The sequence below is a fragment of the Trichogramma pretiosum genome, unplaced genomic scaffold (assembly GCF_000599845.2).
Source record: "Trichogramma pretiosum strain Unisexual culture from Peru unplaced genomic scaffold, Tpre_2.0 scaffold16, whole genome shotgun sequence".
Classification (NCBI taxonomy): Eukaryota; Metazoa; Arthropoda; class Insecta; order Hymenoptera; family Trichogrammatidae; genus Trichogramma; species Trichogramma pretiosum.
Window position 1 is genome coordinate 785,623 of NW_019641647.1, and position 12,781 is coordinate 798,403.

At 37.6% G+C, this 12,781-nt stretch overlaps 3 protein-coding genes across 12 annotated transcripts in view; 1 reads left to right on the forward strand and 2 right to left on the reverse strand.

Moving 5' to 3' along the window:
• The first annotated feature begins 2,139 nt into the window (after positions 1–2,139).
• LOC106658534 lies at positions 2,140–7,128 on the forward strand. Of its 2 annotated transcripts, none has more exons than XM_023459860.1 (8): positions 2,140–2,293; positions 2,541–2,690; positions 5,072–5,269; positions 5,457–5,567; positions 5,643–5,859; positions 5,936–6,176; positions 6,244–6,440; positions 6,512–7,128. In XM_023459860.1, the coding sequence occupies exons 2-8, from the start codon at positions 2,574–2,576 to the stop codon at positions 6,634–6,636; spliced, it is 1,206 nt and encodes a 401-aa protein (XP_023315628.1). In that variant the 5' UTR covers positions 2,140–2,293; positions 2,541–2,573; the 3' UTR covers positions 6,637–7,128. The 2 variants fall into 2 exon arrangements, with proteins under 2 accessions (XP_023315628.1, XP_014236027.1); XM_014380541.2 differs by having other exon boundaries at positions 2,547–2,690.
• LOC106658545 (putative E3 ubiquitin-protein ligase UBR7) lies at positions 6,802–8,981 on the reverse strand. The gene is made up of 6 exons (XM_014380552.2): positions 8,888–8,981; positions 8,581–8,811; positions 8,113–8,295; positions 7,784–8,042; positions 7,551–7,717; positions 6,802–7,473 (listed from the first exon to the last, which is right to left on the reverse strand). Exons 2-6 carry the CDS (start codon positions 8,749–8,751, stop codon positions 7,162–7,164), a joined length of 1,092 nt encoding a protein of 363 aa, XP_014236038.1. The 5' UTR covers positions 8,752–8,811; positions 8,888–8,981; the 3' UTR covers positions 6,802–7,161.
• A 1,216-nt stretch (positions 8,982–10,197) lies between these two features.
• Positions 10,198–12,781, reverse strand: part of LOC106659193 (kalirin) — a 74,496-nt gene continuing 71,912 nt past the window's right edge. For 7 of the 9 annotated variants that reach the window (XM_014381613.2, XM_023459869.1, XM_014381609.2 and 4 more), the window contains 5 exons: positions 12,098–12,442; positions 11,822–12,023; positions 11,211–11,742; positions 10,798–11,133; positions 10,198–10,719 (listed from right to left, as the gene is read on the reverse strand). In XM_014381613.2, the coding sequence (XP_014237099.1) occupies positions 10,416–10,719; positions 10,798–11,133; positions 11,211–11,742; positions 11,822–12,023; positions 12,098–12,442 (1,719 nt within the window). In that variant the 3' untranslated portion in view covers positions 10,198–10,415. Of the gene's footprint in view, positions 10,720–10,797; positions 11,134–11,210; positions 11,743–11,821; positions 12,024–12,097; positions 12,443–12,781 lie in introns of those variants that run through there. The other 2 variants (XM_014381621.2, XR_002763503.1) reach the window with 2 other exon arrangements.

Here is a 12,781-nt window from a genome sequence, read left to right on the forward strand (position 1 = left end):
TTTATTATTCTTAGTTCATTGATCTCTTCATTTCTTTGACAAGCGTGCGCGATATAGACATCTAATAATTTTTTTATTTCCACTTCTGTATAAAATTTAGGAGCCAAAACTTAAATTGAATTTACTATATTTCAACCTAAAACTTGAACTCTCTCCGAAATGTTGATTGCCGTATCGGTACGAGCAGCAACAACAACTACGTTGTGTTCAAGTTCATTGATTTTCTTATAACGGGATTTGAGAGTTTGGTGACACGGTCGCCCTCGCTCGAAGGTCTTTACCGTCTGAACTGGATAATTTCTCCGCTAACCGAGAATTAGATAATAGTTTTGCACTTGTCCCTCGCCCCTCGATACAATTGCTTTTTCATGCAAGTTTCAACCTCGTTGCATGAGAAAACCATAATGAGACAGTGCCATGCGTGATCAAAAAAGTAGAGCAAAAATCGATCTGCACGTACACACGCAAACGTCCAGCTGTGCAAATTTTCGTCCTTTCTATGCAACAAAAAAATCAGCGTGGAATATCCTGTGACGTCGTTTCATCTTGACTCTCTTTTGCTCGGCGGCAACGGCACGGTGAATCACACTGACGTTGCGCACGCGTCAATGACCATGTTCACACCATCATGATCGTGCTGAGATCGAAATCAAATAGTTTTCCTTTAAAAGACGCTGCACTGCGCATGTGCGTTCGAATATACTTGACTCAATGCGCCGTGGCTGCGAATTACTCTGTTTTATGGAGAATGAGCTGAAACCACAAGCTCCAACATACGTAAATGGGAACGATATGCAGTTAAATAATATTATTAAAACGGACGTCATTAGGCAAACGGATTGAGTCGCGACGTTTCATGATCACATTTATGTTTTATGCTTCGCGATATGGAATAGAGCCTATTTACTCAAATCATAAAAAATATTTATCTTCGTAAATATATAAATATATTAATATATCTGAGAAGAAAATTTATGCATGCGAATCGCCGATTGCATTGATAATAGATAATACGAACACGCACATCTTGACTGGTATTATTAATGACATACTATTCGAATAATTAAGTAAATAATATAATAAAAAACAGACATACTCCCATACTTATGTAAATAACCATCCGCAGGTCCTCAATAAATAAACACATTATAATTCTCTCTCTCTCTCTCCAAACGTGATACACTTTGTATGCATGCCTCTAACTTTTTAATTGCATCTTTCAGTTATAAAAATAAACTACTACGTTTTAAGGCCGAATACTTGCAACTAATTAGTCACGCCTCATCATTAATATAACTAAATATCAACCTTTAATTGAAAAAATGCTTACAATAAAGCGTACAATAGATTGAAAATTTATCACTGCAAAGCCAACTCGATATTTATTATAATGAAACGTGCTATCATTAGAAGCCATATTAAAGCTCGTTCAAAGAAATGAAATTGTACAAGAGTTAACCCAAAACGTATTTTACTGTAATTGGAGTAAGGCCAAGATTTTTTAGGTATGTTTTTTATTACTTTTTTATGTGATCTGTATGAAAAAGATTTATTAATGTATTAATCATCTTTTGACTTATTAATAGAATCCTGCGTATCAATTCTACAAGCATTGTATTCTAGACTGCAGTCCTGACGCACAATCGTAAATACCCCATCATTAATGGTCAATAGAAAAATTATAAAGGTCGAGTAATCTGATCGGTAAGAACGATAGAGCTATACCATGAAAACATTCGTCAGACCCGTTTTTGACTAATTTCGCGAAAAAAATGTCATTCGATTTCCCACGCGTACGCTTAAAAGCGTGAATCTTATTCTTTTTATGCTTTTTTAAACTCCTCGAGAGATCTTCGATCGAAATAGAAAGCTTTGTCAAAAGTTATTGGCAAACCGACTGCTTGCCCGTGAAAAAAGCACACTGATGAGCGCAATCATGAATGCTACATTTTTACCATTATTTTACAGTAAATAAAGAATCACGAGCGCATCGCGGAATAATCGCGGTACACATGTGCGAGTAATACGCGAATGAATTTGAATGGAAGAGGGGCGACGCGAGGGACTCGCGAGTACGTATATCAAGATGAAAAGCGTCCATTGGGGGGGTCGATAAGACTTAGAGAGTCGCGATCGGTCTTCCTCGCATTTGACTTTTGTACTCGCGCTCGCTTGCAGTCGTTGTTGCTTAGTCGCGCGTGTCTTTCCTGAGCTTTCGTCTCTTGCGGCGCTTGCGAATTCGTGCCCGACGACTAACGTACATGCTTGTTACGCGCTTGTTTTTATCGTGCGAGTAAGTTATATCTATAATATTCTCGTCTGTACATCTGTAAAAAATTTTAAATCATTTTTAATATCAAGTTTTTTATACAGAATTTTTTTATTGAACCCAAAAACACGCGATGAAATTATAGCTCCTACACCTGTTACCGATTGATAACTCAATTTGTTTGTCTAATCTGCGAGTTTGAGTTTGTAACGAAATTATTCGAGGTGCTTTTCGTTCAATATATAGTGCTCATTATTAAATCTTAACTTGGTTCTAGGTGCCAGATTATTAGCTTGCCGCAGCCATGACTTCCGTAGTTCAAGTACCGAAAGAAAATCTGACCTCGCAAGATATCGGACGGAGAAATGCGGTGCCAATCATCTGCACTCGAGGAACTCACTATGAGATCGGATTTGACATCGTGAGTAAATACTACATTCTATTCTCTCTAGATATAAGCATTTAAGTAGAACTAAATCGTTTTAACGCGTCCGATAAAAGAGCCGTCATTGATAAATGAAAATGCACAATTTATTCGCATCTACGAATACGTATAAGCGACGTTTCGCAACTTCATTAGTTGATCCATAATCTAAGGCAAATAATAAACATAAATAGTTGAAGCATTTTATTTATACACAAATTGCGCAATATATTTATAATATATTTATGAGTGCGCGCGAAGAAAAACGTAAATAATAATGACGATCGTATTTTACCTGTTTATCATGAAATTCATTAGCTCGCAATTTTTACTGACTTTTGCCTCAATACAAGTCGAGCAGTGCACGTACATTTTAATAAAAACCTGACGTGTGATTTTAGATGAAATTTTCTGCGCTTGTTTCGCTATCGCGAGCAATACCTGGCATCCGAATTGATGCAATTAATACTGATGAGAACTGCGAGACAAATAGGCGTTCAGAAATTTCATGCTCCATTATGCCTGATTAATATATACTGCAAGAAACAATGCAGTCGAAACAAGGAAAACGTTTGGCTAAAACCTTTTCATTGCGAGATACTGGAAATTGCTCGTTGTAATGGCAGCTCATCGTTTGCAAAAAAATTTTTAATTTAAATTATCAGTCGTGCTCAAATAACGACGGTGTTCAATGATGTCGGAGGCGTCTAAAATGAAAACAAACAAGAAAAGTAAGCTACTCATAAGCCGTCATATAACAAGTGAATTTGTTTCGTATCATTAAACTTTTCAATGCTAAGTTCAATCATACATAAAATGTTTCAATCATATTTACGCGCGTACAATGATTCATGATGTCTTTATACCAACGCACCAAGATCATTCTGTGAAATTAGTAGTTTTTGAAAAGTATAGATCCGCAAAGTGCAGATATTCTTAGGCACTGATCAATGCAGCAGAAGCCCACAAATTATCGGAGTTGTTGGGGTTTTAAAAAACACCTAAAATTCTTAGCTTAAGGTGCGTATGCCAGGCGAGACACGCGAGTTGCAGTATCGCGATTAATAGTAAGGATTATGTCGAGCGCATGTAATGCACGTTACGAGCACTTAAACGCGCCCTGTTTGCTTCTAAATTGTCCGTAAGTCACACGGACACCTGTTGGCGCACACATTATTTACGCTCTCGCACTCGGAAAGAAAAGGACATGTGAGCAGCCGCTTTATTTCTAGACCGTGTGTGTATAGTTTGCGCAATTATCTATCTAGCCATTTTTGTGTATCCGCGCGTGCACTAGAGAGAGAGAGAGAGAAGGAAAGAGATAATGTTAACAAGCACAACGAACCGCTGCAGTGCACGCGAGCACGTGGATAATTCTGTTTGGCTTTTTTTCGAAAAACTAACAATTATCTTTCGATGTTTGCGTTCTATGCTATATCGGATTTACATTAGTGTTTTTATTTAAAATACATTTCACGTTGATTGTAGCGGAGAATGTATTTATTCATTTAGAGTTACATAGTTTAAAGTAAAAATTGTATGTGATCGGTAATCGGACGTCTATATGTGTATAGGCAAACGTCTCGATGTCAACGCGTAATGTTCTACGGCTTATCTTTCTTGATCCAATTAATGCATGTAAAAACCTCGAGGGTTCATAAAAAATGTTAATTTAATTAATGCAAAAATTTTACCATGAGATTAATCGAAACGTACAGGAGCTCAACACACAATCGTAACAATTTATTTAAATGCTCACACACATCATAAAAATACAATGTGAATAAAGTTATGGCAAGTGCGATCGAGCGATAGAGATATCGAGCGAGTAAGAAAAAAAGAGCAATAATTTTTCTAAAATCGCTTCGTGTCAGTACATGAACGTGCGTGAGTTTCGATGTTATCGCGCGCAGCTTCGCGCGCATTGACTCTCGAGCGAGAGAATGAAAAATCCTTAATCGCCTATCGTTCTCTAATACCGCGAGCTCTATCGAGGTATACGTACGTACCGTACGCATCTAATGAACAAGACTCTCGTGTGTCACTGCGTGCAGGTGCGCTAGAACGGCGTTACTCGAAGACTCCAAGACAATCCGAGACGACACGATTTCGATGAAGCAGCTGATTTTTATCCCGAGCGCAAAAAAGACCTCTGCGCCGCAGCTGTATATTCACGCGCATGCACATATGTACGAGCGAGGCATGTATTACATTATCGCGTAACTTATATTATTACGAGCAGCTCCTCGATCGAAAAGGTCACACTCGCTTCTTTTTATTTTCTTTTTTTCTCTCGACTCGCGGGAGCTTTGATTCGACGAATCGCCTAAGCACATAATGAGTTGCGTTGACATATCGCGTAAAAATATCTTTTACAGGGACGCACGTTTTCCAAGATGATCGGCGACTTTGTCGAGCGCTACAGGCCGCTGCAGGATAATTACCTCGGCATGTACGAGACGAGCGAGGGTCGCAGAGTCTACGAGGAGACGCTGGCCTGTGTGCGCGAGCAGTACCCTCAGTACGTGCGCGAGATCGAGGGTACCGCCGATGGTTCCGGAGTCCCCTTTTACAAGGTTCGTTTCCATATTTTCATACATCGAGTAAGACTTTCACCTTGTGCACAATTACATTCTCGAGTTTGCGTGTGGAGGCTGTCGACGCTGAAATAGACCCGCTTAATATCGGCAGTGAGCGAGTCTGAATAATAATTACCGAGATATACGATGTTTGATTAGCTTATTTCTGCTTTTTCGATCGAAGCTATTTCTCATGCACCTCGACGACATCGTGCCGAATGTCGCAGACAATGGAGCTCAGGGCAACGATCAGCCGGTCGGTTGCTCGTCCATCGTTTGCAATCAGCCTGGACAGGTGAGTTCATTCCGCAGCGAGTAATTAATTCATAAGAGGCTCTACTTGAATCCTCGAAATTACGTCGCTTCGCAGGAAATACTGGGTCACAACGAGGATGCCTTGGCAGAGACACTGAACCATTGGTACATAGTCGACGCCCACGTGCAGGAGCCGGACCTCCCGGAAGAGAAGTTCACCTCGCTTAGTTACGCGGGATTTTTGCCGGGCTACACAATGGGCTACAATTATCACGGCCTCGTTTACTGCATCAACACCTTGAGTGCCAAAACGCTTCGTTCTGGAAAAACTCGTAAGCATCGCGCTGTCGTTGTAGCCAAGTGCCTGTGCACGCGCAGCTGATGATTTTTCTGTGCTCGTCTTTGCAGCGCGTTACTTCATGACGAGAGCTCTGCTAGGTGTCGAGAACTACGTCCAAGCGCAGGAAGTGTTGCGCAACGAGGGCTACGGTGCCGCCGAGGGCTTCTCCGTCAACATGACGTTTTTGCTGCAAGACGGCGATCGGATGTTTCACAACGCCGAGATCGGGCCTTGCGAAACCGACATGGCTTGTTCGCAGCTCAACGTCCAGACCGCCAGTCCGGGCGAATATTTTTATCATTGCAACAAGTGCGTACGACGTCATCTACTGATCTACCATTTATTCCATTGATTTCTAACGGCTATCGTTTTATAGATATATGCGCTTGAAGGTGCCAGAAGTCAATGGTTTAATCATCGACAGTAGCATTCACAGGATGCAAGCGATCGAGAGACATCCACCCCCCAAGACCGTTCAACACGTCATCGACATATTAAGCGATCAGACTGATGATGATTTCAGAGTTTATCAGGAAATAAGGCCAGAAGATCACGTTAAAACTATTGCCACTGGTTTGTTATATTCTGTCACCATTTTCTTATTCACAAAGTAAAATTTTCATCGTTGAAAATATTTCTCATAGGAATCTTCGATTGCATTGCACGAACTTGGTCGATCTACACCGACAAACCCAACTGTAACAAGCCAATAGTGGTGCTACCTTTGCATATCAAAAATTGCGAAACTGTTTGCTGCAAGAGACCCTGAATATTGCATTTATAAAGTTCTTTGTTCTGCTTGTCTTTGATGCTCTAAGAACAAAATTTCAATGCATTTCGTTACATTACTGAGTGCTTAAGTACTTAACTTTTGAATAATATTATTTTCCTAGGACAAATAGCTTTTTTCATTAGAAAATTTTTAAGTCAAACGTTTTGTAAAATTTCAAGGTATTTATTTCAACACCACTTTTCTTTTGTTTTACACAAATGAGATTTAAACAAATTAAAATTCGTACAAAATAAATTTCAAGATCAATCTATAAATTTTTCTCAAAATGATTTCTAGTAATACTATGTGAAGAAATTATTTTTATCATAACCTTAATGATCTATGTAATATTTTGGAAACTATGTTATTTATACTAATAATAAGGTTCGTGATAGTGAGAACATTTTTCAAATTTATGAATCATTGATTATGAAAATAGATGCATTATAAGCAGTATGTTATAAATTTTGAAAATAAAATACTTGAAAAGTAAAGAAAAAAATATGTACACAATTTTCCAAATTATTGATAGAAAGTTGAAACTTCCGTTTTGCGACGCTTTTGCGCGATCATTTCTGAAAAGAATTCTTTGATATCCTCTTCTCGCACAACTTTTTTAGTTTCGGCAAATTTTTTCAGATACTGCTTCAAGCTATCTTTCATTTCATTGAATCCTTCGATAGCATTCACCTGTTGAACATGATTCAATGAAGAAAGTGCTTTCATTCCTTTTTCATACTGAGACTCTTTCAATTTAGCTTTTCCAGCTTCTTCATAAGATTCAACGCTGTCAAGTGGATCGATCAAATAAGATACACCCTCATCGTTGTACAACTAAAATTTATTATAAATCAATAAAAATTTACTTTAAAATATCACTAGTGAATTGATATTCATCTTAAATCATTTACCTTTTTACAATTTAAACATTTGCATAATTTATGTCTCCAACCTCCTACCCAAAAGCAACTTCCTTCTTTTGAAGAAGGTTCTTCTTTGGGCAAAGAGCACTCAGTCTTTATTTCTTCAACATCAATGTGTTCATCTACTTTTGTTTCAGTTTCTTTTTTCTTTAATACTAATGGTATTATATTAATAATAAAGAACTTGATTTAAAGATTAAGTTGCAAAACATTTAGTGTACCTGATAAAATTGAAGCATATTTCCATAGAAAATCATGACTTTTCATACAACTTGCACAAGTCATTTCACTGTAATCATCACCTTCTGGTATTGTTTTTAAACCCAAATGTTTTGAGTGATACCAATCTTCACAAATACAGCATTGTATCATATCATCAGGATTTGGATCAGCTTCATCTGGATAAGGCCTTTTACATATACAATAAAGACCTTCATAATTGTGATTGTACTTGTTTTCTGCATTCAACTCTTTTCTAAACTAATTTAATAATTATTCATAAATTTCATAAAAATATTTTACGACAATTGAGAAGCAGAGATAAACTTACAATATCTAATTTGCATTTTTTATCACCAAATAATGGATTACCACAATCACATTTAACAAGCCGTTTGGTATAAAGTTCTATGAGTTCATGTCCTTCATGACAATGCAATGAACAAGCTAGGCAAATAGCTGCTCTCGATTTGGTGCACGTTTTACAAGCATATAATGCTTGTCGAATGTATCCCTGTTGAATAACATATTGAAAAAATGTATTCATATTCCAGAAAAAGTTCACTTTCATGATTTAAAATAATGCTTTCTAAGAGTTATTATAGAATTTTCATCTTTAAATTTGCATAATACAAAATCCTTTCATAAAAATCTCATTTAGAGATACCAATATCATTTAAATTCAAATGCAGAGTCTCAAAAATTTTTATCTCTATGGCATTGAATTTCAAACATCCGAAAATTGTAAAGTAAAATTTAAAATTGAACGATAAATAATTAAAAGGGTTATGTCAGTCACCTTATTATAAGTGCAGTTCTGATCATCTGATGCCCCAAGAACAGCATTACAATCTTCCTCCAATTCTTTTTCTTCCTTCAACACGTCTATCATCGTCAAAGTGTTAGATTCGTCGAAATCTTCATCCGATCGCGCTGACGGATCAACAAGATTTAAGTCCGAATCACTCATGACGCTAATTTTTTACTTTTTGTTTATTGATTCACCAATCGCACTGGTCACACGAGAGACCTAAGAAAATTATTGAAAAAAATATTGACACGATTGTACAACCAACGGATTGAACGTTAAAATTTGGTCTAATTACTGATGTCCTGGACAAAAAGCGCCCGTCAGAGAGGTGGCTATGTGTACTGTGATTCTACTATACAGTCGTACCGAAGGATTATATAGGTATAGAATTCGCTTTCGTATTGCGTGCTTGACTGATTCCCGCGAAATGTTATGCGACGTTGCCGCGCTACGTGATTGGCGCGAAAATTTGACGGAGGCCACTGCTTGTGTATAAGAATTGATTTTGCAAATAGAAATGCTAAAGTTTGTAAGGTATATTAATCACAAGCAAAAACCATAAAAAAGTGATTCTAATAAAAGATTATGAAAAATCATCAATTCTCTTTACTGACTACTCGACAAATAACCATGACTTGAAAATTTGATTTTCTTACTTCTTTCTTTGAAGTATGAAAGTACTGATTTTCCTAAAAATTTTGACAAAAAAGGAAGGTTTGTTATTTTAACTTTAAAAATCCTTCGCATAAATCAAATTTATTGCATCTTCTACAGTTACAGCTTTTTACAAGGAAGCTCTTGATAAATTGTCCGAGGTTACTTCGGTACTACAATATCTGACACTTTGCGATTCATTAATTGAAGTTGATGATTACATTTCGAGATATTTAAGGATAATAATTTATAGTTCAAGTAAAAAAATATTGGAAAAAGATATGATGTTCAGTATTTCCAATTAAAATTTAAAAAAAAACACGTTCAACTGTGACTAAACCAAAGTGAGAATTTTAGGATCATATACGATATAAGAAATACTACGTAAAGAAAGAAAAAATACTTCAGGTTATAAGGAAATGTATCAATTTATTAATATCCCGCAAAGTCATAAAGTAAGGCTAAAAAATGTAAAATTTGAAAATCAATTTTCTAGCTTCACATAATCTTATCTTCCAAAAAAATTAAAACTTAAAAGTAATCTTTATTGCAAAAACTGTTCATTATAAAATAAGTCTTTCATTTGCTCCTCTTTGTAAAGCATGACTAAACCTTCAAAATACGACGTATTTTAAAACATTTTCGTTGAAGGTGCTTAAAACTCTTTAAAAATAATTAAATTTGTTTTGAAATATCTATGTTTAAACGATAAAAGTAAAAAATATTCGATTTTATTTTTTTCAAACATTTTACGATTATTTGTCACAAAAATATTTCTGAAAAAAATAAATTACAAACACTCATCTTAGTATAAACTATTCAGAAAAATAATAATCTGTAACGTGATAAACACAGATTTTACATGTATAATAATAAAAATAATAATAGTAATAATCGTTATGTAAACAATCGTTTAAAATTATAAATAAAAGGTATTTTACGCGCTTGATATGGAATGAAATAAAATGTATATTATATAAGTAACTGATCGATTTACATCATTGAAATAGGTACACGTTCATATTATAATCTGTATTTACATTAAGATCAATCCTAAAAATTACATTTTAATCGTATATATATTTTATTAATCTGCTTAAAAACGATAATATCGCATCTGTTGAAAAAAAATGAATTACAAGTTAAAATTATGATCGTCGAGTGTATTTTTATGTGTAGAATGGGGTACTGCGATGCTCCTGGTGCGACTTTGGACAGAGCGCTCGGCGCTCGGTGAACGCGGCCATCCGCCTCGATGGTATGGTAGCACCTTTGGATATCTTGAACCATGGAGAAGTGAGAGCGACTGCAGCACATGCGCGTTCCTCTATGCGCATACACAGCAAACTGCGCAATAAATCTTTTGCCTCGTTTGTAATTGACTCGAAGTACTCGTCGGGGAAGCAAAAGTCGCACTTGAGTATATTTGTCGTTGTCTCTTCAACCGAGTCATCCAGGAATGGCGATAGTCCACTGAAATCGTTAAAAATTTAAGTTATTATAGTAAAATTATAATGATAGTAAGAATTGAAAAAAGTATAACTAACTAACCTGATTAATACATAGACGAAAACGCCAGCGGCCCACATATCGGTGTAAGGCCCGGCTGGTCTTCCTAATACAGATTCAGGAGCAGCAAACTCGAGATCAGCTGGTGGAACAACTTCATCGACGGGTCGACGAACTGCTTCACCAAGATCGATAAGCTTAATGATACCTGTCTCTTGATCGACAAGTACATTTTCGGGCTTCAGATCTAAATGAGCCCGGTCTCTCTGATGCAACCATTGAAGGGCAGAAAATAGTTGGTTGGCAAATTTACTAGCTGTACTTTCGGTATATTCTGTTTTTCTGCTTAAATAAGTGAATAACATTGGTCCTCTTATGCTGCAAGAAGAATAATGTCTGAATGAGAAACTGGGACAATATCTCAACCAAGTTGCAAATCGAGCAACAATACTTACAGTTCTAAAACAATAGTGTCGACTCCAAACATCGGAGCATTCTCGAACATAGCAAAAGCTCGAACGATGTTACCGTGATGCGTCGAAGCCAACAATTCGTATTCAGCGCGGGTCAGCGAGCGCGACTGTTTTGGTCGGGGTGTTTGCTTGAGGGCGACTTCCTGTCCAGTACCGCGATCGCGAGCTCGCCGCACAGTAGCAAATCGGCCCTTACCAATTTCATCCAATTCGAGATATCTCGCGACAAACTGTTCTGCTTCCCAAGCTGTGCCGTCACCCAATGGTAGATGGACGATCGAAGAGGTCGTAGTAGCTATTCGGGTGGCCTTGCTGACAACCCGGAAACTGTAGCTCGCTCCGGGCAGCAAGTCCAGTATCACCGGTGGTACCTCGATGTCCTCCAAGGCCGTGGTCCAATTGGTGGAAGGCATGGAGCGGTACTCAACGTCGCATCTGCCGACCTCCTCGGCCTCCCAGTCGATTTCGATGCGGGTCGAATCAATCACTCGCGCCCAGGTTGTACCTGTACCACCTGGAATCGATCACGAAATATTGAGTGAATATTTCCTTGGTCGCAAGTAAAAAATTTGTGTAACTTTATGAACGCGTACCGTTTACGTTGAGACATATCCTTGCCGAGCAGGAGCCATTTTCGCATTGGATACTGCAGCAATAGAAACCAGAATCGGATGGTCGGCATCTCGTTATTTCCAGGTAAAAGAAACCGGCGCTTTGACGCTGTCGGTACCTGCCATTTTCCACGATATTCCTATCTTCGCCATCGCGTCGCCAAACAACCACAGCTCCCTCGGCCTAATAAAGTGCAATGTTTTTAAAAAATCATTTTTTCCTTTTTTCGATGACAATTGGAAAATTGTGATTCCTACCTGCGAAACCTGAACAGCGAGTCTGGCGACTTCGCCCGAGTTCACTTTAATAGGCGTAGGCGCGCTAGAAATACTCGGCGATACCAAATGTTTAGTGCTAGATGACGGTGGAATAGCGTCTGCAACACTCAACCGATCGGAATTAGCCTTGCGAGGTCGGAATGACCAGGCACGGCTCACTGCAGAATTGGGAATTAGGCTAGCCGGAATCCAGTGTTCTTGTTTTGGAGTTTCGCTCTGATGGACGACCAGCCCATTACCTTCGAGGCGTTTTACGACGACTTCGTCGCCGGTTCGCAAAGCACCCCAGTCTGCGGATAGACGGACGCGAGCACCTGGAGCTACCTGTTATACAATTGGATTTTCCGATTAATTTTCCTCATTCTAATCAGAAAGTTTTTCAATGATTTTGAATAACTCAGTAGAATCTGAAGATTAAATATCAATAGTCTAAAAGACAATCAAAATAATGATGTGAATAAAATAAATGTAACAAAGTAAATATTTATTGTGGAAAACAATGATCGATGGCAAAGTTTCATATACAAGTATATGATATAAATTATCGATGATGTATTAGTTTTGAAAGGACAACTAAACCAAACCCATATTAGTGAATAAATGAAACGTTTACGAAGTAAAAATGACCAGACAAATCACATCTAAGAATGATCAAATTGTACA

Bases quoted from the DNA above. Each gene is read 5' to 3' on its own strand.
- LOC106658534 (XM_023459860.1), top strand. From the start codon at position 2,574: ATGACTTCCGTAGTTCAAGTACCGAAAGAAAATCTGACCTCGCAAGAT. The intron at 2,691-5,071 runs GTGAGTAAATAC...TATCTTTTACAG, and splicing joins ATGAGATCGGATTTGACATC to GGACGCACGTTTTCCAAGAT. The intron at 6,177-6,243 runs GTGCGTACGACG...ATCGTTTTATAG, and splicing joins TATTTTTATCATTGCAACAA to ATATATGCGCTTGAAGGTGC.
- LOC106658545 (XM_014380552.2), bottom strand. From the start codon at position 8,751: ATGAGTGATTCGGACTTAAATCTTGTTGATCCGTCAGCGCGATCGGAT. The intron at 8,043-8,112 runs GTAAGTTTATCT...TTATTAAATTAG, and splicing joins AAAAATGCAAATTAGATATT to TTTAGAAAAGAGTTGAATGC. The intron at 7,474-7,550 runs GTAAATGATTTA...AATAAATTTTAG, and splicing joins AATGTTTAAATTGTAAAAAG to TTGTACAACGATGAGGGTGT.